Source organism: Choristoneura fumiferana, chromosome 4, assembly GCF_025370935.1.
Source record: "Choristoneura fumiferana chromosome 4, NRCan_CFum_1, whole genome shotgun sequence".
NCBI lineage: Eukaryota > Metazoa > Arthropoda > Insecta > Lepidoptera > Tortricidae > Choristoneura > Choristoneura fumiferana.
In genome coordinates this window covers 18397499-18424166 of record NC_133475.1, presented here as the reverse complement: position 1 = coordinate 18424166, position 26668 = coordinate 18397499, and the positions used below count along the sequence as shown (strand labels likewise).

The 26668-nt window shown below is 36.8% G+C and overlaps 1 protein-coding gene across 1 annotated transcript; it reads right to left on the bottom strand.

Annotated features, from left to right (window-relative positions):
* Positions 1–791: 791 nt before the first annotated feature.
* On the bottom strand, positions 792–25433 carry LOC141427578 (sodium- and chloride-dependent glycine transporter 1-like). The gene is made up of 12 exons (XM_074087159.1): positions 25272–25433; positions 17644–17815; positions 16782–17060; positions 14121–14343; positions 12292–12406; positions 10564–10743; positions 9815–10004; positions 7443–7642; positions 6699–6830; positions 6068–6202; positions 4172–4324; positions 792–3655 (listed from the first exon to the last, which is right to left on the bottom strand). Exons 1-12 carry the CDS (start codon positions 25299–25301, stop codon positions 3524–3526), a joined length of 1941 nt encoding a protein of 646 aa, XP_073943260.1. The 5' UTR covers positions 25302–25433; the 3' UTR covers positions 792–3523.
* Positions 25434–26668: the final 1235 nt, after the last annotated feature.

Here is a 26668-nt window from a genome sequence, read left to right as displayed (position 1 = left end):
TTGATCATATTACAATATCTCTAGTATAACAATTATAGTAGTCATATTTTTAAATGTTTAATGTATTGTGTTTTATTGTTTTTGTTATAAATAAATATATTACTCTATCAAATAAAAACAATTATAGTTATTTAATGTATTTCATCATGTCAGCCGAAAGACGTCCACTGCTGGACATAGCGTAGGCCTCCCCCAAATTAAATTTAATGTACAAACTTACATTATTTAATTTTCATTTACATTCCCGCTAAAATAAGAAACAACTATGTTTAATTGCACTTGTCTTACTTTAAAAAAACGTAAATTATTAAGCAGATAAAAACCTATAGGTAGGTCTACAGAAAACATTTTGGAATTTTTCGAAATGTTGTAAAGGCAAAAAATATTTATTGAAAAAAGCTTTAAATTATATTTAATACTTTCAAGAAACCTTAATAACGAAACTAAGAAAAATAGTGACAACAGTAAGTTTAAATCATATTCAGCCTGAAAATAATAATAGACATAATACATAATGGTTATTAACATAACGCAACTTTCTCAGAAATTATCAACTAACAGGATTGTTTTAGAATGAATCTAACCTCAACCAATTTGCTGATTACACGAGAATTATGTCAAATGACCAATACCTATGTATTTCTTGCATAATTATTTTTAAACTTTTTTCATTTTGACACATTTTCTATAAAACATTATCTATTCTAAACAACGACCAGTGCCTAGCACACCAACTAAGCCTAATTCACGAAAAAATATGCTTGAACTTACAATCTTGGAAACTTAAATCGATTACAAATGTAATCGATTACAAATAATTCGTTCCTATCGTGAAATATCTGAACATACATTACAATAATAAATATGGTAAATACTGTATATACTACTGAAAAATTTAATGTCGATTCTTTTTTTTTATTCGACTAGATGGAAAACGAGCAAGTGGTTCTCCTGATGGTAAGAAATCACCACCGCATATAGACACCTGCAACACCAGGGGGATTGCAGATGCGTTGCCAACCTAGAGGCCTAAGATGGGATAGCTCAAGTGCCAGTAATTTCACCGGCTGCCTTACTCTCCACGCCGAAACACAACAGTGCAAGCACTGCTGCTTCACGGCAGGATTAGCGAGCAAGATCGTGGTAGCAATCCGGATCAACCTTTACTAGGTTCTACGACCTGTAAAGTCAAACCATGAGTTTAAAGACTGAAGTTTATCACACTGAGACGTACTGATCATATTGAGAAGTAAGTCTCCACCACTCCACAGTATAAAAAAGGACCCGTATTCCGTCTCGGCAGCGTCCTTGATATAATTACCTACGCCAGCTCGGTACACAAACGCGCGATAGGGCTGCCTACTATACTAGAGAGAGAGAGAGAGAGAGAGAGAGAGAGAGACATTAATTTACACATATTCAATACACAGAAAAAACAACTAGGAAGAAATAATAATTAAAAAACAAAACCATCGAATAGCATAAATTGGGGCCACTCAGCATAATGTTGCGGCAAGCCACAACGCTGTAATTTCAGTGGGACCCATTAAAACTAAACACATAAAGTATTTGATTTGATAATGTAACATGAAATTTAAAGTGGGGAAAGGATTAGAAGAAATTTAAAGATGAACTAAGTAGTGTTTAACAAAAATGCATTGTGTGTTATTTTAATAAACCACAAAACGTATTATGTTTTAAACGGTTTTATTTGGCTTCATCACTACGTATATTCGTTACCTACAAATTAGCTACGAAAAAGTATTTGCGCCTCTTCTGGGATGTGTTAAAAGATTTTTTGTTGAATTTAAGAGCATAAAAAATTCGCACTGATAAATAACTTCAATAGATACGTTTTTATTATATTGTATTAGAATTATTTAAACATCTGTACACAAAACAATACTGTTTATATCGTTGTGAGTCCGTAAGTTACCGCGGAGCACTCGCGACTGATGGTTGCTGAGGTATGCTGAGAATTCGTGGTGCGTAGGTATAACTGCGTTCCGGCCATTTGTATGAAGACGGTGTACTGCTTCTTTTTTGTACTGTGACGACTCTATATTTGTTATTAGTCTCTCGATGTAAACTTTTTGTACGCTGTCTTTATGAGTACTGAGGCTGACTGCAGTAGCATGACGAATGCGAACGTTTCCGAGATAATACGATAGGAGAGAGGATTATTCGCTACATCTGTGCATTTACTATGAGTACTGACTTTTTTATTTTCAGTGTAAACTGCAAAATCATTACACACACACACACACACACACATCACGCCTGTATTCCCAAATGGGGTAGGCAGAGCACACGAAACGTGCAATTTTAGGTTTTAAGTTTGACAAAAACGGTACAATAGTGACAGGTTGCTAGCCTGTCGCCTACGGTATACCTTAACCTATATCCTCAGTTGCCTCTTACGACATCCACGGAAGAAATGGAGAGGTCATCAAATAATGATTAAAATACCACAAACGGGCCTTATCACGCTAAACACACGAGTAATATTTACCTCGACGTTTCGACCACGTTACAGTGGCCGTGTTCACGAGTAGACAGTCAGGTTATGCCAGTAGTAAGGGGGTAGGGCGAAGGGGGGGTGTAGTCAGGGGAGGTCAGAGTAGGCAGTCTACTCGTGACCACGGCCACTGTAACGTGGTCGTAACGTCGAGGTAAATATTGCTCGTGTGTTTAACGTGATAAGTCTCGTTTGTGGTGTTTTCATTATGAGTGAAAATCGCGAAAGTTAAACATTATAATCATCAAATGATTAAAAACATTTATATAATCTTATACACAAACCATTGGTAACAGACCCTCTCGAATCTCATGTTGAGATAGTAAGTAGGTACTTGGGGCGTAGTTTCCAGTGTAAATTGGGAACTTCACACTCACACCATTCAACTATTTCGCAGGTTATTTAAGGTTAACTTACGATTTTCATTTTTAAAAGCTTTTTATTAACTTGCATGTTTCTTTAATGTAATGTGCGGGTCAAATCTTGCAAGTTAAATTTGACCCACTTCTAGTAATCGGATTGTCTTGAAATTAGGCATAATATACAATTTGCGTGACAACACAATTATCTGGTAGTGACATCCTGGTAGTCCAGCGAAGATCGTCTCCGACTTGAAATTTGGTATGCAAATGTAGTTTGAGTGACAATGCAAGTACAGCCAGCAAAAAAAGCTTGTATTAATGATGTAATTTTTACCAAAAACTTATTCCGGAAAGCTCACGGTATGTTTTAAATGTATTCGCACCTAAATTCCAAAAAAATCAAATGTGCAAGCCCGGGATCGATACCACGAACCTTTGCTTGAGAGGCTAGAGGTTAAGCTTCTGTACCGCGGCATTTTTTATCTACCGTAACTTTTTGTATTAAAATCGTTTATGAAACATCCAAATAATTTAATCATTTTCAACATGAAACTACCAAGAGACATTAATTTAATAATTTCTTTGATTCTTTCTTTGAAAGTTATACAAAGTTTAGTAGTTTATTATATTGACTAGAAACATGTCAACGTAGTCTATGGACTAAAGGCCACGTTATCAATGCCGTTTTGATGTGGAGGCTCGGAGTCTGAGGGGGGTTCGGGGTTTTGACGGCTGGCTGCCATTCTGGAGTGGGGGTGAACAGCTCCCAGCCACGCTGCAAAAAGTAAGTAAACAATTTAGTCATAAAATAAAGTCACATATGCTTAGGAGCAAGTATCAATTTAAATACTGATGATTTCATATCTATACGTAGATGATATGAGAGATATCGTATTGAACGGGGGGTACTGATTCACATCGAAAAGATAGTCGGGTATTCACGTCAAAAAGACTAAGCTAAGATAGGCTGAGTGTATGCAGGCCACTTCCAACCGCAGCAACTGTAGATCCATGGAGAGGACTATGTCTTAAAGTGGACATCCTACGGCTGATATGATGTTGATGCGATGCAGGCTTCTTGAAAATAATGGATGATACTTTAGAATAGAATTATCAAAACTATCGCCAAGTAGAACCTGCAACTGAAAAGACCCCGAAGGAGACCCAAGAAGCAGTGAAAAAGGTTTCTTATGGAGACCAAGACACAAAGCGAAATAGAATCGATAAGGAGGTTAAAGACCAAGAAGGCGCTAGCGCTGCTAGAATGAATAAACATATAAATAATACTCACGTATCCGTTGAAGAAGGCCCAACCAATGCCAACCGGGAATAGAATGAGTGTGGACAGGCCCACCGCCCATCCCAGCAGGTCCGCAAACAGCGGGAACACGTAGTCTTCATAGGCTGGGTTCGTCCAGTCAGACAGAACGAACACAAGGATACCCTGGGAAAAAAATGGGTTAGTTGATTTGGGGAACATGAATAACGACTGATAAATGATTTCTGATAGTGAACCTTTTTAACGCATAGTATATTTATTGGCCAAATAAAAAAAATACTATTGATTTATTCTAGATTAGAGTTTACCCAACGACTTCGCACGCCTAATCCGTGGATTCAGCAGTTGAACAAATTCCTGGTTTTTACTGAAGTCCCATAGGAATTTCCAAAATGTATATCGTGGTCTTCATTTGTACTAAGAACAACTGCGCTAAACTTCATGACCCTAAACCCAGTGATTGAAATGTCACAATTTTATCCCTATCCTGTAGGAATATTGGTGTCAAAAGCCTATGTTATTCCAGACATCTAGCTATCTAGCATACCTGGTCTAATCTCATCCAAATCTGTCCAGCCGTTTTAGCATGAAGAAGTAAGAGTAACAAACATAGACACACACACACACACACACACACGCATACTCACAAACTTTCGCACTTATAATATTAGTACAAAGGATAATAACGTAACTCTTCTAGCGACTTAGTCTAAGTCACCTAGACCTCTCGGCAGAATGGGCGTAGTTGTTGAGAATCAGTAGTGAACCTTCATGATGACTTTCTTGTGAAAATGTGTGGTGGTTTCGACTTGAGTTCAACACCACTGTACTGAAGTCCGAAGTTAGTAGTTGGCAATAGAGAATGCAGCTGCCCACTCTTATTATTAACCTCTTAGTCGTCTTTTACAGGACCATTGGGAACAGTAGCAGCTTTAGGGTAGGGCGCGGGGGGCGACGCCTAGGGCGCCGGACTTAGAGGGGCGCTTTTAAGCCCGGCACCCTGGGCGGAGCCCAACCTACTTTGTAGAAAATTCCCAAAAGTTGGGGGCGCCGTGGAAATCTCGCCCAGGGCGCTGGAAGTGCTAAAACCGGCACTGATCGGGAAGAGATACCTGTCTCTATTCAAGAACCAGGCACGGCATGGAATTAAGTGTAATAATATGACACCATAAAACAATAAGTTGAAGATCGCTGTTCTTGTAAGAAAACATTTAATTTTAGACCTAAAACCCAGATTATTTTTAATAAACTGCTAAATTCGATTATTAGTTATAACTTATAAAAAATAATAATTTAAAACATCAAAAACCCGACTGCAAAAGTGAACTGAAAAGATCTAAACCAGACAAAAAAATTAGAAATATCAAAAGCTAACATAATTTGATGAAAGAAATCGAAACTAGACCAAACAAAAAAGATTTACTTAAAACATGTCCATGGTATTCCTTCAAAATATAATGCAATGATATGAAATGCAGGCGGAGGCATGCATTTTATCACTCAATATCATGCCGTCTGCATTTCATATCATTGCATTATATTTTGAAGGAATACCATGGACATGTTTTAAGTAAATCTTTTTTGTTTGGTCTAGTTTCGATTTCTTTCATCAAATTATGTTAGCTTTTGATATTTCTAATTTTTTTGTCTTGTTTAGATCTTTTCAGTTCACTTTTGCAGTAGGGTTTTTGATTTTTAAATTATTATTTTTATTTAGGTCTTTTCAGTTAAATTATTTACTAGTTTTTTAAACAGTTTCCTTTAAAATTTAAAAGCACGGATTCATTAAAAATTATCAACGTCTCGATATTCAACTAACGAAATAAATGCGTTCGTTTATAGCGGTCAAACTTATAACACCCCTCTCTTTACGTCGGGGGTCAACAAAAAAGACAAAGATAGACTTACGAAGCTTCCGATGGGACAAATGACCATCCACACCGCCTTCCAGTAATAACGTTTCACAATGTTCATCTTCATGCTCATGCTGTCCAAGTCTTTGAAGGCCCGCTCGATGCCGTAACTCCACGCTACGGATATACACTGAAAACAATTCAATTGATGTCAGTGCTAGTTTATTCTGACAAATTTAGTTCTATTAAGAACTGGACCATTTTAAAGGTGTATTTTTTACAATAGAAAAGATTGCGTTACCACTGGAAATAAAACTAAATATGTTACTGTGTACGCTTTCTACTAATTCATTTGAAGTGCCTCTACATGAGCCGACAGTGGTGAGCCTAGTCATCTCCATACATCCTGAGTGCATAGGTAAAGCATTACAGAGTTCCCCGGCAACAAACCCCAGTTAAACTGGGAAGATGGTTCAACAAAGAGGAAGATGAGGTACTCACATAAGAAAGAAAGAAAGGGAGATTTATTTTGGCTCCATAAGTACCACCACCTTACAATAATAAAATAGATAAAACTAAAACTAGCAACACACACATGAGTTTAAAACTCCCTGACAAATAAACTACTGAAACCAATAGTGACTTGGAGATTGTTCGTTGGTATATCTGTCTTTGATGAGCCTTACCTCAGCCATTCCGATGAGCAGGATAGCCCAAGAGGCCGTGTTCCAGTCGAGCAGAGTAAACAGGTACACCCCACCACTGAAGCACATAGGAATACCCAGAATGAAACACGACGTGCAAGTGAATGCCGTCACCTGAAAGAGTACAATTTAAATTAGCTAAATATGAACTCATTTAATTGATACAGCTCAACGCACGATTACTTGGAATTTACAGCCTTATTGTGGTGGTTGTAGCCCATTATGAAGATCGCTTGAAACGAAGATAATTCCTAACGTTTTACGGCGAGTGCTTGTCTTGTGCTATCATGTCATTAAAAAGGGAAAGAAATCTGTTCTATGATTTAGCAAAATAAATGAATGAATGAGCATTGCCTAATTAGGTCTCGTCAATTACAACTTAAAACAAACATACTACTGTTGAGCAAAATCCTCCTCTTTTGTCCAACACCTTGTCTCTATTAATAGCTTGCTCCCACCAATGTAATTAGTATGATTTTGGATAAGTCGCCCCCGCCATATAAATTTCAATCCGCCTATACTGCGGTGGCCATTCCACACCACCCAATGGGTAGTGATTTGGGTCTATCATTACAGGGCATACGGCAGATATAAGAATAAAGGGAGAGGGAGGGCGAGAAAAAATTATTAACACATATTTGATACGCACATAAAACCAAACCATTCCCATTTATATGGCAATCTTGGCACTCTCATGTGCAAGGCGGGTTTTGAAAACCTACTTACCATCCAATAATTCTTCCTCAGCTTAGGCCACTGGTCAACTATTGCTGTGTTAATTGCCTCGATGCCTGCGAATTGACTTCCCAGACCTAAGATGAATAGCATGAAGAAGAAGAGAATGGACCAAAGCTGCGAAACTGGCATCTGGAGAAGTCCTTCAGGGTACGCCACGAAGGCCAGGCCTGGACCTTGAGATGCCACATCTGTAAAAGTCAAAGTCAAAGTCAAAATATCTTTATTCAACTTAGGCCATAACAAGCACTTATGAATGTCAAAAAGAAAATCTACCACCGGTTCGGAAAAACCTCAGTTGAGAAGAAACCGGCAAGAAACTCAACGAGGTATATTTTTTTTAAAACAGATTTACAATATTATTAAATGATAATGTTATACATCACAAGTATTTGAAGGGATCGCTAATGCGGATCGGAATTATTTCCAAATATCCCTGTCCATGATATAGTCATTAACTTTATAATACGCCTTTGATATTAATTTCTTCTTGACAATAGATCTGAATTTTGTATCCGTTCCATTTATAATATTTTTTGGAATTTTATTATAAAAACGTATGCAATTTCCCAGAAACGACTTAAACGAATAAGTTCTCAATTTATATCTATTCTACGGTTGTAACTATATTTCCATCTGTTTCGTGTTTTAGCTGATTTTAGATTATTGGCAAAATCAGACTAGGGATGTCAGCTCAGCAGTAAGTCTTTGATCTTGAATAAAATCACACTTACTGATGATATCATTAACATGGTGGTTTTGGAAAACTTTATGGCCCTTTGTCTTTGTTAAAAAAATCTGCATGGGTTGAAACTTTTCATTTTGTTTTTGAATATGTTTGGCAAATTTCAAGTGGCCAATCAAGCGGTCAGCCACGTTACTGTTGTAAAGGTATAGAATAGATAATAATAAATATCTATAAAGTTTTTTTGCTGCCTTGGCCAAACAACGTACGAGCAAGTCTCGCCGAACTACAAATATGCAATCTTACTCACGTCTATTTTTCACCTATCCGAATTTAGGTATAAAAAATGAATCACGCATGTATCATGATCTCCCGCCTGATATGAAGTGTTAATAACGTTTAGACGATCCCAATATCTAGCAAATATCGCGAGTTATTGGGCGATAACCCTTGTAATGGGATTGTTGCGGTGCAATAACGGCTTATCATTGACGGGAGCAATTACAAGATAGATATGAAATATAGTCTATTATTTTTGGGAAAGTTGAGTGAGAGATGCGAATTTGAAGCTTATTCAACTTCTAGAGGAAGAGGAGTAAGAGAGGACGAGGATGACATTTTTATAAGGGACTAAAAATTACTAATGTACTTAACTGAAAATATAGAAATTACTAGTCTTTACTGGGTGCTGGCTTGCTCTGAATAATTATTAGTTCTGGCAGTTTAATTAAAAACTTGGGAAATTTCGTAAATTGACAAAGGAATAAAAAATAGATCAATCTACATAACAAATGGTATTAAAAAAAAACAAAACTATATTTATTTGTAACAAAATAACGTGATATTACTAAGTACTACTTTTAAATTAAAAATATCTTATGCTTAAAATACCTACTTAGTTACATAAATTAAAATTAATAATTATAATAATAATAAATAAACCTAAACCTAAAACAATAATAATAAGTAATTAATTATTTATTCAAAAAATATACTCGCACATTAACAAACTTTCGCATTAACAATATTAGCAGGATTACTAAAGATAAAAAAACAAAGTAAATTTTCTTATAGATAGAGGAATTGCGAGAAAATTCAACCCAATAAACTTGTTGTTTCAACTTGCAGCTCACAAACTATAACACGTCATGGTGCGTGCGAATAATTGAATTGGTCTTTGTATAAATGACACTATCTTACTATATGCCAGGCAACTATGACGCTGTGAAAACACTAGAGGGAAAAGAAACTCTCATAGCACCGCTATACAATACGTTTCATGCTCAAGTCATTAACTCTTTACCGCAGCTCTCTCCACAATCTATAGACATTCTTGCGGAAAACTAGTTGTGAAAAGGAAATATAATTGTAACTGGGGCCTAATCAAATCTTAAGTATTGTTATAATTTACCTCTACGTAAACTTCTGCAATGTTGCCGAAAAGTCGATCTAACTTTATTAATGTTTAAGTATTTGTTAAATCCCGGGTTTGATTTTAATTGCGAATGAAAATGGGGAAGTTAAACCATTATTACTCTATTTAGTGTTGAAATGAAACCTGTAGTTAACATAAACGCTAACCCCGCAATGGATAGTAATCTGTTACGAGCTTAACTGCAGAACAAAGAAAACGAAGCGGTACATGCAAGAGTTAGACATGGCTGTGATTTGAACATACCATCAACGCTGACGCCCATCTGTTGTGCCTGAAAACCGAGGACGGAGAAGATGGCGAAGCCGGCGTAGATGGACGTGAGGAAATTGGCGAAACTGACGAACACTGCGTCAAAGTGACAGTTGTTGTTGAAATTGTTGTACGAAGCTAGCGTCACTAGCGACCCACATCCGACACCGAAGGAGTAGAAGATCTGAGGAAGATAGAGGATAGTTTGAAAGATGAAAAAAATAATGAAAATACACTTATTGACAACAGTACAATACACATCAATATTATTACTAGACAACACGAAATTTCAAGTTTGGATATTCAAATTCAAATATAGCCTCAAAATGATGTTGGGCATACCTCAACTTTTAATGTGTGTGTGATTTGTGTATCAATTTTAATAATTTAAATCCTTAAAATGTCATTTGGTATTCACGAATATTAACTAGATAAGTAACGGTAAGTGAGAAGGAGTGAACTTCTTTTCTTCCGAGTGGTTTTTTGTCCTAATAGCTTTTAGTGAAGAATTTGAACAAAATGTTTTCAATTTGTGGGTTTATTCTTGTTTTACATTTTTTTCTTAAAACTTGGGAAAAACTCCATTCATCTATTCCACCAGACGTAGCATTACGATACTTTGTATTGACACACGCTATTGAAGATAAGGGAATTTATCGTTGGCAACCTGTCAAAACAGTTTGATTTTTGTCAGCAAGCAGTTAAAAAACTTGACAAAACGAATATCAAGTCAAAAGCGTCACCTGCGAAGCTGCGTCTCCCCACACCCTGGCATCCAGCAGCGTCTCCCAAGTCGGAGACAAGAAGAATGAGATTCCCTCCCCCGCGCCCTCCAGGGTCGCCCCCCGGATCAGCAGCGTCGTCATCATCACGTAGGGGAACAGCGCCGTGAAGTACACCACCTTGCCGGCTGACTGGACACCCTGAAAGAGAAAAGGTTTTAGAGTTCAGTTTTCCCTTGAAGAAGAAGAGACCTTGCAAATTACTGTGACTGAGAATAACTATTTTTAACCCCTGACGCAAAAAGAGGGGTGTTTTAAGTTTGACCGCTATGTGTGTCTGTGTGTGTGTGTGTGTGTGTCTGTCTATGGCACCGTTGCTCTAAGGGGTGGACCGATTTGAATGCGTTTTTTTCTTATTTGAAAGTTTTTCTAGCAATGGTTCTTAGACATGTTTCATCCAAATCGGTTCAACCGTTTTGGAGATATTGAACTTTGAAGTGACAAAATTGGGGGTTTTTCAACTTTTATTGGTTAGGTATATCAATGAACAGAGCTATCTGACAAAGTTAACAGAAACGAAGTAAAATCAGCGCGCATGTTTTTAAACTAACCCTTCACAGTAAATAGTTTTTAAATATTAATAACTTCTTATGTCGAAAACCTGTTAACTGTAGGTATCTTCTGTAATTATTTCAGAACTCAATTCAAGTGTACGACGTCATAATAATGTACTCAATCAGCAAGTGACGCATTAATTAATCAATTAAATCACAAGTATTCAGTTAATCTGTCTTGACAACACATGGCATGATTTTTATCGTTCGTTTAGATGCATTATTAATATTAAGACGATATCTTATCGAGCTGTCGGTAGGCCTCCAACAAGATGGAGCAACGACCTGGTTAAGATCGCGGGATCGCGTTGGATGCGGAAAGAACAAGACCGGTCTGAGTGGAGAGCCTTGGGGGAGGCCTATGTCCAGCAGTGGACGTCTTTCGGCTGACATGATGATGATGATGATGAAATTTGACGACCGGGTGGTCTAGTGGTTAGAGAACCTGACTATCAAGATATTTGTATGAATTATAGGAATGTTTGTTCTCGGGTCTTGGGTGTTTAATATGTAATAATTTATCTATATAAGTATGTTTATCCGTTGTTTAGTATCCATAGTAAAAGCTTTGCTTAGTTTGGGACTAGGTAAATTGTTGTCAAGTGTCCCATGATATATTTTTTTATATCTTATTGAAATCTATCAAGTACTAGTCTTTAATCGCGGCTTCGTAAACGTATCATTAGGCGTCGTAGCAATCGAATTTAAATTACGGGATAAACATTTATCTCAATCCCGTGGGAATTTTGGGATATAAAGTATTCTTTGGATTGCGTCGCAGGTTTGTGCTGGTTTCCTCGCCAATAATAATATAAGCATTTATAATATAAGTAGAATCAATCATGGACGGAAATGTACCGCAACTTACACGATATTTTATATTTCTTGCACCATATCAATGATACTTAAATGTGATCAACAAATATTTTAGTTTAACGATAATAAAGTAAATAACCGTATCAAAGATACGGTAAGATTACGATCTATTTCCTTGATTTTTAAGTATTTATTTCTCCACAAGAAAAGTGGTGGGTTTGAGAAGAGGCCTGTTCTATTTAATGTGACGTGCGCATGCGGAGATGATGATGATGAAGGTGTGGTCTGTCAGTCAGCAAGTGAGTGAGTCGGCACTTACTTTGATAACCACAAGGAAAGCCACGAACCAGGAAAGCGCCAAGCAGCCGACGAGGTGCCACTGGATGGAGCCCCAATTTTCCCAAGTGGCATCGCCACGGCCCAACACGCGTTCACTGTTCAATAAAATTCGTGTAAATAATTGACGTTTGCAATTAATTTTAAGTTTTTCTACCCAAGTTTAGTGTGAAATATATCACTAAAACATACAAGTAGTTAATTCAAAGCATGACAATCATAAATAAGTTCTGTACGGATAAGTAAATAAAAACAGATGAGAGACTGGAACAATCAAGGTTTAATTTGATTGTTGGCATCAATGACTCCTAAGATAATACTTGTTGACAGTGAAACCCATCTGATTAGAAAGAGTTAGATCGCAATTCAACTCAATGTCTCTACGTGTTCCTGAAAAAGGAGATCTTGACAGAGGGACAAGCGAAAAACAAAGTAAAGTGAGTGAGTGTTTGAGGAAGTAGAGTGAATGAGTGACAGATTGAGTGTAGTGTTGGAGGAGTGAGTGAAATGAAGCGACCTGATTTTAAAGATTCGTTTTCCCATTTAAAGTACAAAATCCTACAATCAAGAATAGTGAGTGAGATGCATGTTCACAGGCGAGTTGAACTAACTATTGATAATGTATAATCTTATCGCTGAATGGTGGGCATTGTCAGATTGGCATAAAGTTACGGTGTAAGGGACACGGTCTTACGATAAACGCATTACATTAAGTGCATCAATGACTCAAGAATTATAATGATAAGGACTTAATAATTGCATTAACGGATGTCAGTGTAATATTGTTAAGTTAAATTATAGTAGAACTTATGATGATCGATTGGTAAGTTATGAAGATTAACAAGTGGTTTTTATAGTTGACGAATTTAATTATAGTCAGGGGACTAGAGTATTAACAAAAAAAACAGACTGATAAGGTGTGTGTTTCAAATAATGACCTCAAACGATAAACGTGATGAAACTTGTCTATGAAAGTATTAGTAATAATCGTGTTCGGTTCTTTTGTGGATGTAAGAAGAAATTACAGTTAGTTGTACAACAACTTTTCGGGGATAAAGCCATCGCTAAGTAGGACGTTGCTGATCTTTCAAAAAGTAGTACAGTCGCCTTTTAATGGCACCTAAATATGTTAAAGCAGGATGAGAAAACCTCGGCTGCAAATGCATTCCAAAGTTTCGCATTATTATTAAATCGCGCATTGGAGGAGCAGCGTTATCCATCGAGGTTGTGTTGATGTAAATTACTTTCCTTAGCTTGATAGTTTAAATTCAAGAAAGTGGCGTCCTGATCAAATTCTTCTCCTTTATTTTGTACTCTATATTTAGGTTTGTTTGAGATTGTAGGTACAGTCAAAGAAGCTGAATCGCGTACCAGAGTGGAACCTTTGTGCTATATAAACATTCTATACAATCTTCCGAAGAAATCAGAGCGAAATTAATTATGAAAAGGTCCCACCTTGAACTAAACTGATTTAGTTTCTTCGAGAAACTACCATTAAATAAACGAACTAAAAGAATTTCCTTGCTCACCCGCGACCTAACGATAGCTTAGCTTATGCAAAATATGCGTGTTCATGCAGTTCCTCCACCTCCACACTGTAAGAACACACACAAATCACACAAACCCATCTATCACCACCACCACACTACACTGACGCGTTTCGAACTCAACCAGAGCTCATCTTCAGAGTGACACAAGACACAACCGTACACCATGCTACCAGTTGTTAGACCCAATATACCATATGAATAATTTGTCTGGATACTACTGGGTAATGTACGAGAACTGTTGTAAAGTAAAAGTTCTACGCACTTGTAATACTCCTCAGCGGCCAGAATCCTCGTGATGTTGGAGTACCACGGCACCAGGTCGTCTCCATCGAGGCAGTGTCTCCCGTCGTAAGGCTGGAAGCCACTTCGGATGCAGACGTCTCCGATGGCGACGCAGTCCCGCTCGAAGTAGGTCAGGTCCGTGGCCAAACCGGAGTTGTTGCCTAGCAGTCTGCACGCTTGGTCGTACGAGCCACTGTAGCAAGCTGGGTGGGGTGAGGGTACATAAGGCATCACAAAATAAACCTAACCAATGAGGGTTCCTTGACAAGCGAAGCACCGCTAGATGGCGTTAATATGGATAGGCCCTTTTGACTAAAGTTTGCTCGCGATAGGCTCATTTAGTTATTATTTCAACTTCAACTTTTTTGTTTTTGGCAACCGGTCGCTTAAGGTACTTGTCCCACCGCCGACGATGAGCGAGAAGCGAGCAGAGCGAGTAACTAGGAACGAGTGGGCGAGCAGTGAAAGCGAGAAGCGAGTGAGCGGCACGAGCCGGGCGGCGTTCTCGCCGGCAGTGTGAACCGCCAGCGATCAACTATTTATGTCTCTTTTACTCACACAGGATCTTATATCTTTTGTTCGTTTCTTGAGCGAGAAAATAGTCGATAGCCAATCGTTTCCTCGCCGGCGGTGAGACAACTGCCTTAGGTTAGCGACCGCTACTGCCAATGACTCCTGACAGCAGCAAAAGTGTATATTGTGTTTGACCAGTTTAAAAAAAAATAGTTTCTAAACGTGGGATGCCGTGAAGTGCGTGTTGTGTACCTAAAACAGACATACACAGACATTGAGACAATTATACAAAACGTTAAGACGGTACAAAACATTAAGACATTACAAAACATTAAGACAATACAGGTTGGATCCAAAGGAGAGACAAAAGCGAAAAAAAGTGTAAAGTTTTTTTTGTGATGTATTTAATTATTAAGGTCAGGATTTTTTTGTTAGAGGAGGCAAGAAGTAGCTATTATTTAACTTAAATGTCAAAGTTGTCAAACGGAGCTTACGGTACTACCGCCAACTAGTCTGTCACAGAAATCCTCATTTCATTTTTTTCTACTCCTCTAATGATGAACATCCAGCAATGTATGGAAACATTTTTCAACACACAATTTAAAAATCATGAAAAATATTTATAGTGTTTCAGTCAACCAAGGGTTGGTCAAATTGGGTTACCATCAAGCACACGTTGAAATTTCATAAATAATTTCAAGAGATCTCGTATAAATATGCAACTATCTATAATTTAAAGTTTAAAATTATGCTAAAAACGGCTCAAATAAAAACATCAGAATTAATTTCTGGAATAATGTAATCGCTCAAGAATTCAGTCACAAGTTTATCACGTTTATATTCAGGGCGTGGTTGAATGTAATACCTATTTATCAATAAAATGGCTGCAATTAATGATAGTTCTTGCCTTAATTAGTAGATAACATACAGATACGGACTTATAAGAAAATTATTATCTTACGAAGAAACAGAAATCAGAACTAATCTATGTCCACAAAACTTTCACGACTGATAATTTAAATGAATTCGACGCAGATGTCATAGTCATGTTTTAATAAAAAATGGAAACGACTTCAAAACCTTGAAAATAAGTTTGAAGTCGGTGCCTCAACATGAGCCAGCAGGAGTGATTGAAGCCCAATATATAGTATGTAGGTAAGGTAGACGACTTTTATAGTTCCACCCCTACTGGCTCGTGCTGAGGCACCGACTTCAAACTAGTAGAAAATATTTTCAAGGTTTTTGAAGCCGGTTCCATTTTTTATTAAAAAAAAGTAATTTAATTTTGCAATCGATACTTTTTGTGTGTTTACGCTGTAACTAAATTAAGTCTATAATTCAAGCATATTATATTTCTGTATTTTCAATTTAAATAAATATCATAACTCAAAAACACTAAAGATTCACGCATGACGCTATTAAGGACATTACGGAGGGCCTTGATTTAAATAAAATTGATTGCGTTCGCGAATTAACTTGGTCAATATTAAAAAGCTGCGCTTGCGTTGAAATATTCTGTTAATTCACTCGCCCTCCAACCGCTTGTAAAATAAAATACGTATCGCATCCACCTAAAAAAAGTACCACCGCCACTAATACGTAATAAAATAATACTTTGGGCCCCTGTTCGAGGCTTCTTCAGTGGATATTTAATTTTCACCAATACTGGAGGCAGCATGGTTATGCTTTTTAAACTATATACGATTTCATTTTCAAAACTACGCAAAACACATAACTCAGGCAATCGGGTAAAAACAAAAAAGTTTTGCATTTTAAACTTTCGTGATTCTCACTCATAGTCAAAATACCACAAACGGGACTTATCACGCTATTATTACACAAGTAACCGGGACGATGGGTATAAGCTTTCATCTTCGTGGAATCCAATAACTCGGAATGAATGTTCGGAGGGACGATCGGACGTTGTTATGTCGGTGTGATAGGGTGACTAATAAAAGTGACCAACTATGATACGACGGCACTATTAGTGATCAAGTTAGTTCGAAGAACTCGCGCTGCTAGGCAGACTTGACACCTCACACTTCAGTCTACTCGTGACCACGGCAACACGTTAACGTCGAGGCAATAGCGTGATAAATAACTAAAAAAGTTTTGATATTGATCTTACCTAAAGTATTGTATTCATTTTCACACGACCCCCAATCCAGGTTGCCTGCGATGGATACAATAGTGTAGAACAGTGTCCAAGAAACTACGATCATGTAGTAGATCGAGATGATGGTAATGACCACCAAGGTGCAGTAGCCAAGGCCGCTAAAGAAAGGCGAGATCGCGCTGAAGGCCTTCAAAGGACCCATTCCAGAGTACTGGCCGATGTACAGCTCCAGGAAGAAGATTGGGAGACCGATGAAGATCAGCATGAGGAAGAATGGGATGAGGAAGGCCCCTGGAAGGAAAAGGTGGAATTAGTAAATGTTGATACATTTACACATCATATGACACTAACACCAGTATAATGCACATTCTTGTAATAAATAGAACAACCAGCTTATTGAATTTTGATATCGTTTTATCCATTGAACATAATAATATAAGAAATATAAATGTCACACAGTCTGTAAGAAAGACCAAGAAAAAAAGAAAGAGCCAAGTTTATATTTTTGCTGCTTAGTCTACAACGACGTGCAACTGCACAAACAACTAGTATTTTTCGAGAATGTTGTGTGGAAAAGATTTCATTTTTTTAAGTATACCGTAATTTATTGAAGTATATGAAAACAAAGCAATGTGTGCGCATTAGCAACAGAGAATAATGGAAAAACGGGAAAGGAGATACACACGATATTATCTTTGTCTCTTATTATTAGTTCCGTGGGTTCATTTGAGTGCAACGTATCGCTCACCCGCACCAACCTAAAGGCTAAGTGTTGGATCATCCACGATATAGCAAAGACACGCATGAATGAACCCGAGTGCAGCCAATCAGACGCTTCGAAACTTACTTAATCTATGTCTAATGCGTCACTCACCCCCACCATTCCTGTAGGCTAAGTAGGGGAACCTCCACACGTTCCCGAGGCCGACGGCATAGCCCAGGCAAGCGAGGATGAACTCAAGCGGGCGGCCCCACGACGCGCGGGACGGCGTCGAAGACAGAGAAGTAGCTTCACTCGGTAAAGGCTTTCCACCATTTGCCGGCATCTAAGGGGAAAAATAAACATTACATTACATAATTTATTGAATCAGGCATTACTTTGTCCATATCAATGAACTAAGGGAATTTCTTTGCTCACCCGTGACCTTATATGATAGCTACGTTTATGAAAGATATGCATGTTCATGCAGTTCCTTTAACTCCACTCTGTAAGCTAACCTTCAGAGCAACACAACCGTATACCGTACTACCATACCCCATGTAGTCTAACATCTGGTAGCAAGGTGTACCTGTGTTGCTCTAAAGGTGAGCTTGGTTGAGTTCACAACGCGCCAGTGTAGTGTGGTGGTGGTTATAGATAGGTTTGTGTGATTTGTGTGTGTTCTTACAGTGTGGAGGTGGCGGAACTGCATGAACATGCATATCTTGCATAAACGTAGCTATCATAAGGTCGCGGGTGAACAAAGAAATCGTTAAAGTTCATTACATTCACATTACAAGAAAATTAACACAATATGTAACATGTAGACACATGTAGGTATAGAAGCGGCTTGGTATCAAAAATATCCAAAATAATTTGAAATGTATCTCTATGTGGATAAGACTGATAAATTTCACGTCAATCAGTTGTCAATAGCTCCGGTTGGTGTAGTTATGTGAAGCATACTAAGAAATTATGAGGAACTGGGTTCGATTTCTAGCTCGCTATATTTTTCTAGTTTTTCCGTGTGTGTGAGTCTACAATTTAGGTGACTTCATGTTAATAGAATACAATACAATACAGCACAAAAACTATTTATTGAACACCAACACAATAGTAAGCAGTACAGAAAACAAATGTAGAGATTTTCCAAGGTAAGGAATAGGCTACCTTATCGCTTCAGAGTGATCTTTTCCAGGCAACCTTTACAATAGAAGGAAGTTAGGAATACGTAAGTTTCAATTCTCATCTTTCTGATCTTCATAATAATTTAATTGTTATTATAATAACAGAATAAGTTTAATGTGTACATAAAAGATTTAGGGGCTGTTTCACCACCCATTGTTTAATTTTATTTGACGGATAAATGTGATGCCGTCTCCGTCTATTCGAACAAAACAAAGAGAGACGGCATCACATTTATCCGTCATATCAATTTAATCAATGGATGTTAAAACAGGGGGTTAAACATTAAATTTTTCGATTTTTTCGCATTCGATTCCGTTTAAATTTAAATTGTTGTTGTGCTGAATTAAGAAAATTGAGGAAAAAGTAATGGTTAATACATTTGGATGTCTGACAGGACAAGGTGTGTTAATACTTATTTATTTAAATAGGATCACCAAGTAGTTTAAAACTTATTGCCTTCAGACAAGAGAATAATCGGCTTTATTAAAATGTAAATCAATTCAGACGGCACCGGACGGCAAGTTTTCCTTCAATTCGTATCCCACCATTCAAATAATATTATGCGCAAGTTGTTCGGGGAAGAAGGAACTATCCACCTACACATACTTCTTGTTTATTACTCGAGAACAAGAACCTGTGGAGTCAAAATAACTTTTCCTTTGGTTTTGCCGTAGTCGAGTAATAAATGAAAATTGACTTTCTTGTCCTTATCTGTAAAACTTTTTTAACTCTTTTTCCGTCCTGTTATAACTTCATAAGGGGGTTCAAAAAAAGGCAAAAACAAGTTTGTTGCATGGGAGGTCCCCTAAAATATTTATTTTATTTTAATTTTATTATTTATTTTTAGTGATTATACAACTAAATATTCTATAAATGTCTCAAGCGTGCTATTGCCGTTATTAATATCGAGCAAAAAATGGCAAAAAAAACGTTTGCTGTATGGGAGCCCCCCTTAAATATTTATTTTATTTTAATTTTATTATTTATTTTTAAAGTGATTATACAACTAAATATTCTATAAATGTTTTAAACGTGCTATTGCCGTTATTAATATCGAGCAAAAAATGGCAAAAAAAAACCTTTGCTGTATGGGAGCCCCCCTTTGATATTTATTTTATTCAGTTTTTAGTATTTGTTGTTATAGCGGCCACATAATACATAATTTAAAAAATTAGCATATTAAGCAAGTTTAAAAAATACACGACACAGTTATAATAATATTTTGATAAGAATTATGTGACGGCGGCTAACTCGCTCTATTTCCATATTATTGAGATAAAACCAGTAAGTAAACGTAAGTAGTAAGGTAAACGTCGAGTGCTCGACACGCTAATGTCCAATAGACGACACCCTGCTGTCTTATCTATTGCCAATGACATAAGATTTAAGATGCCAACTATTGGGACAGAGACGAGCACTCAATACAATACAATACAATACCATAACTCTTTATTGCACACCAATACATAGCAAGCAGTACAGAAAACAGGTATATATACACAGAGACTACACTCGTACGTTTACCTTACGTAGCTAATTATTTTTTTCATAGTTTGTGCGTATTATTATCATCATTTGAGTTTCTTTCTTGTCGGTGCAGAATTGTCACTTTTCCCTTTCTCTTGCCCGGCTTTCTAATACGACTCGGTAATGACACGTTAAGAAGTATTACCACCTCTGAAATAAAAAGAGGTTTTTTAACCTTGGAAGGGTACTTAGACGCGTCATCTTTAATAATTATACTACCAGCGCTATCGGATAAACCATCATTGCAAAGAAGAATGCGCCTCAATTTGGCACAGAAAAACATTTTTATAAATATTACCTATCCTACTAATATTATAAATGCGAAAGTTTGTGAGTGAGTGAGTATGTTTGTTACTCCTTCACGCTGAAACGGCTGAACGGATTTATATGAAATTTGGTATGTTTATTCCGATATTCCCACGGGATAGGGATAAAATCTCCAAACAACAACCGCTGGGCTTAGAGTCATGAAATTTGACCATGATTGTTGTTAATGTTTCGTCAACGAAAACAACGATTTAATTTTCGAGAATTTCCACGGGAATTTTTATAATCCCGGAATTTCAATTCAGCTGCTGGATCTAATAATTTACGTGTGCGACGCCGCAGGTAAACACTAGTATTTTTTACAAATCCTACTAATATTTGAAATGTGAAAGTTTGTGAGTGAGAGTGAGTATATTTGCTTCTCCTTCACGCTGAAACGGCCAAACGAATTTAGATGAAATTTGGTATGTATATAGCTGAACATTAGGAATAAAACATAGGCTACTTTTTATTCCGCTATTCCAACGGAATAGGGATAAAATCTCCAAACAACAACCACTGGGCTTAGAGTGATGAAATTTGACATGATTGTTTTAATGTAACGTCAATGAAAAACACGACTACTTTTCGGGGATTTCCCACGGGAATTTTTCAAAATCCCGAAATTTCAATTCAGCTGCTCTATCCATATTTAAAATTCTTTATTATAAGAAGCTGCTGATAATATATTATTTTCATGTCTTTCGGTTGATATTGCAACAGCTACAAATCATGAGGTGATCATTGTCAAACTTAACTTTACTATAACTATAGAATATAGATAGACCTCACGCAAAAAACCTTTTCGTTCAGTTAACAATTTTCTCGCAAGTTACTATAAGATATTATTGTTAAAAAAAAACTTTCTGTCAAGTATCCTGCATTGCAGTCTTCTTAACAAAGATCCTTTCAGAAACCGCTGATAGACTCAAGCAAACCAATAATTAAAAACAAACAATTATCTTATACACAACTCCACGCCACTCTTGTTCGTGCACTCGGAGTCTTCTTAAACCGTATCTCGGAGTTTCTTCAGAATAAAACTTGGCGCTAATTTCTATGAACGTATGCACCTGCGCCGGCGACCTTTGCCGCGACTCCTGCACAACTTAGTTATCCTGGCTTTGCTAGTAATTGGCGCCTCTAGTTAATTAATATGCTAATGCACAGTTTGCGCCTTGAGGTGTAAGAGGAATTAATTAACCAATATAGATAGAATGCTTATACATACGAGTGGTCTAGTTCTTTGCCACGTTATGCTATGATTTTTCGGTTTTCAGCTGTCATAGGGACTTCTCATTTATCGACTTCTAATATTCATATATTAATATCGATACATTATAGTACACATATTCAGGAAGCTTAAAAGTAGAGGTAAACAACAGGTGGGCTTAAAGCTAAAGTGTGATCTCTTCGAGATAACCTTTGGATACCAACTTTTTAGGGTTCCGGAGCCAAAATGGCAAAAACGGAACCCTTATAGTTTCGCCATGTCTGTCTGTCTGTCTGTCTGTCTGTCCGTCCGCGGCTTTTGCTCAGGGACTATTAATGCTATAAAGCTGTAATTTTTCACGGATATATATGTAAAAAAAAAAAATTTAGCGTACATCCCATAGAAGTAGTGGGGGTGTGTTTTTTTTTCTCATCCAACCCTATAGTGTGTGGTATTGTTGGATAGGTATTTTAAAACCTTTAGGGGGTTGGTCAATTCAGTGATTTGTTTGCGAAATATTCAACTTTAAAGTGCAAATTTTCATTAAAATCGAGCTTCCCCCCTCTTAAATCTAAACCGGTGGGTGGAAAATTTGAAAAATTGATTCGAGATTTGAAATTTGAGTCGATAACATAACTTCTTGAAGTTGTTATTTTTTCCGTTCTAGATTTTTGTAAAAGCACTATATTTGCCTCGGCCACCAATTTCTGATTTCGTATCATTAACCAGGTCTAGGTTAGTCAGGCTATGCAAATAGATCTGACTTTTTTCTCATTGCATCACTTAATTATATCACGGATGATCCTAATCGATTGCTCGTCGATAACGCCGTAAGAAACTGATTTTTTATTGTTGAATACGATTTAACCAAATTGTTGTGATTGGCTGCAGATAGCCGTGGTATGTATATCGGATGATTTGTTTAACGATCTATTGATTTCAACTGATAATCGATTTTAATACCAGCAAACGAATTACCTATTTTACAATCGTAAAATAGAAAAAAAATTGTGCCGCTAAAAACTGTGAAAAGGAAAATATTTAGAAAAGTTGAAAGAGGTTTTCTCATCATGACACCGTTTGCAAAAAAAATCCACTGTTGTACATATTACCCTAAGGCTGCATTTCCACCAGAAATATTCGAGGATGTGTTGCGAGAAATGTGTTTGTGATGAATTAAACGAAACGCTTTTTTACGCCTCGCTCAGCACCGCTCTAGTAGAAACAGCTCGACAGAGCGAGGATAGTTAAATGAAGCGTTTCTATTGGTTCCTGACAAATACATTGCTCGCAACGCATCCTCGCACATCTCTGGTGGAATTAGAGCCTAAGAACGCCACAGTATGATTACTTTTATGCTTTGACAAATGGCTTAATTTCGTTAGTAACTACAAACGAATTAGGTAGGTAGATGTAAATAGCAAAATTCACCTACTGTTAGTTGAAGTTAAGAAGGTTGGATTTCTGTATGATAACTGGTGTGTCGCACAATCGCAACTGTTTTGCAAGTGTAGTAGCAGAATTCCAATGTAAAAGGTTAAATCAATCAATTAATAATTCTACATAGTCAAAATACCACAAACGGGACTTATCACGCTATTATTACACAAGTAATATTTACCTCGACGTCTACTCGACGTTGACGCGTCGTCGTTTGAGCCTACTCGTGACCACGGCAACTGTAACGTTGCCGAAACGTCGATGTAAATATTACTTGTGTAATAATAGCGTGATAAGTCCTGTTTGTGGTATTTTGACTATGAGTGAGAATCACGAAAGTTTAAAACGTTATAATAATTCTACAGCAAATAATGACGCACTACAAACGAAACATGCCAAACAAATCAAGCTGTAAAAGCATTGGTTAAAGAAATTTTGTAACTGTGGATTAATTTAATAAATACATAACCTAACCAACAAAATGTTGGAAGTCGGTTCATCACTTCAACTCAACTGATTCTGATAAAACATGTCTAAGAACCATCGCTAGAAATCCAACTTTCAAATAAAAAAACCTGCATTCAAATCGGACCACCGTTTAAGAGCTACACGGTGCCACAGACAGACACGCAGACATACAGACACACATAGCGGTCAAACTTATAACACCCCTCATTTTGCGTCAGGGTTAAAATGCTATAAATAAGAAAACTTAAACCTTTAATAGCTAATAATGACAGGGCACCAATCAAAACACGTATAAATATGTATATTTTTCCCCCAGTTTTCGGCTGCCAATACATTTGGTTTACCAAATTAAACTAACAGTGGATAAATAGATCAAAGATTTCTTATTCGTACCTACCTACATATGTGTAAACTTTACACTGTGTAAAGTAAGACTTGTGTAAATAAACTAAAATAAATCGTCAAAGAAGCGTGACAAGCATTGTTCTTTAATATGTGATTATTTTCATGTTTTCAAATTCACAGCGCATTGGGTCATTTATTTATGTACTTAAAAACTTTAGCAGTATCGCAACCGATACTGACTGTGAGCAAAAAAAAAACAGAGACACTATTTTGAGTTGTTTTTCTCACTTTGTTATTTGTTGACATAAAATATTACATGTGGCGACAAGGTATTGAAATATAGACAGGGTAGGCTATTTAGATAAGTCAGTATTAAATAGTAACTCTGAAACTACGAGTATAAGACAGAAAGATCTGTTGTAAGGAACTATGCCATAGATTTTAGTGGCAAAATAATAGATTAAAAAAAAACTCATACCTACTCAGTTCGGAATCAAGCCCGGTCGTATTAAAGAAAAAATACTTTTATTGCCGATTTCAGCTCTATCGGATAACAGAAAATGATCAAAAAATGGTTTGCAAATTATGAAAATAAGGAGATAAGTTAAATAAAATCAAATGTATATGGTTTTTAGAATTTTTGTAAATATGAAGCGATAGTAGAAATTTTGAGGTTGCTGGTGATCTCTAGCTCTACATTGCGGCAACACCAAATTCAGTTTATTTTGCTTTCGATCTATTGAGATATTTTTGTATTATACATCAGCATTATGTCTTAATAAATTACAAAACAAACTGCTGAGTTTTCTGGGAGCATGACATTATGTTTCTTTGCCCAAATGAGTCGGTATTTTCAATTGGAAACATGCAGACGCAAAAAACTTACTTTTAAGCCCCAGCGTACAAAAGGTTATAATAACTTTAACGCCATATCTGTCTGTCTGGTGTGGCATCGTAGCTCTAAAACGAAAAGACCGATCCCAATGTGATTCTTTACGTGAACACGAATGTCTTTGTGGTGGTTTTAGCTATATTTCATTGAAATCAGTACGGCCGTTTCTGAGATAATCAAACTTTAAAATGAAAATGTCGGGGGTTTTTCAAATTTTCTAACCAAGGTATTATGAAATGTTAAAAATACGTTTTTAATAAATTCAACAAAAAAAATCAGAAAAATGCACATTAACACTAGCAATTTCAAAATACAGAGCCAGCGAATAAAACTGTTGGCAAATCCAACCTTAATGTTATGTTTTGCCACTGTTATCTGCAACTCTTAGACGCAGTATAATTGAACAAACATTGGAATACTTGCCTCATTTATAGCGTAATCTCCACCAGCCATTTTAGAAAACAGTTGTCCGAGTCGTCGTAAGCCTGGTAACCGAACTTTGTGGGAGTCATAAGCACTTCACTGGGTCTTGGGCTCTGGCGGGACATACAGGCACGGCACTGCGCTTCGAGTGGCTGCTGAGGCCGGTCTGCACTTATCGTCGATTCGATAAAAAACCGATAAAGTGTCAGCAATAATCTATTATTGGCCAAAATGTTTCGCCTCACAATCTGACAAGCTGATAAAGAATTATAATAAATATTGAAAGCGGTAGCGATGTCTACTCGTATTGCTTAAAAGGTGATGAGGCAAACGAACTCGATATTTTAGGCAGAGTTAATTACTTTTAATTTTTCATTCAAATTTGATAATTATGAAATTAAATCGATTAAATGCGACGCTCGATAAGCGAATGTCTGATAATTCGGGCAAGTAAGTTATCTGGTGCAATTAATCATATTTTGACGTGAGATTTGCTATCGATTGATTTGTAAATTTTTAGGGAGTTTAATTCCCCTTTTCGAAGATATTTAAGTGTTTGAATGTACTGTAGTGCATTATTAACTGTTTTTAACCCCCGACGCAAAAAGAGGGTGTTATAAGTTTGACCGCTATGAGTTTTTTTTTTTTTTTCTCGGGTGAAAAAAATACGTTAACCCTTAACCACCTACGTGCGGTCTCTCAGACCTTAGCAGATTTAAAAATGATAATAATTCGATGCAATCGCGGCGCACAAACTTCTAATGACTTTGTACCTTTTCCGGGGGTCAATGAATGGCCGCCATGTGGTCGACTCGTTTGGATTTGTATACCTTTGAATTAAGTGAGCATAATACTGGCGACAACGGTCTCAGAGACCGTAGGTAGGTGGTTGCGTAATATTCATACGAGGTCTCCCAGACCGAACGCAGGTGGTTGTGTGTGTTTTATTTGTTAACATTTTTATTACAATAAAAAAATATACATTTTTATTTTTTAGTAAAACATGCTTCCTAGTAACACAGTCACAAAAGGTGGTTAAAATAAGTGGCATAATTGAATGCAAAAGACCAATTTGTCTCGAATGTTAATAAAGGAGGGTCTACGGTCCTCTAACTTTAGCAGAGCCTTGATCCACTGATTATAGCGCTAACAGACGTTTATGAATCATGTTTTTTAGCATCGGGCCTTCAAGGAGCCTTCAAGGAGGCTCTAACTTTTTATGAATAAGGCTGTAAGTAATTAGGTAACAATACAATTACAATGCAGAAATCGTGCACACCATGGTGTTAACAAGAATAAGCAGAGACCCACAAACTAGGCAGAGCGGTCAAGCTTAATTTAAAACAAAAGATTTAACCAACTAATCAGAAATTTACTTAGATACATTATACAACAAC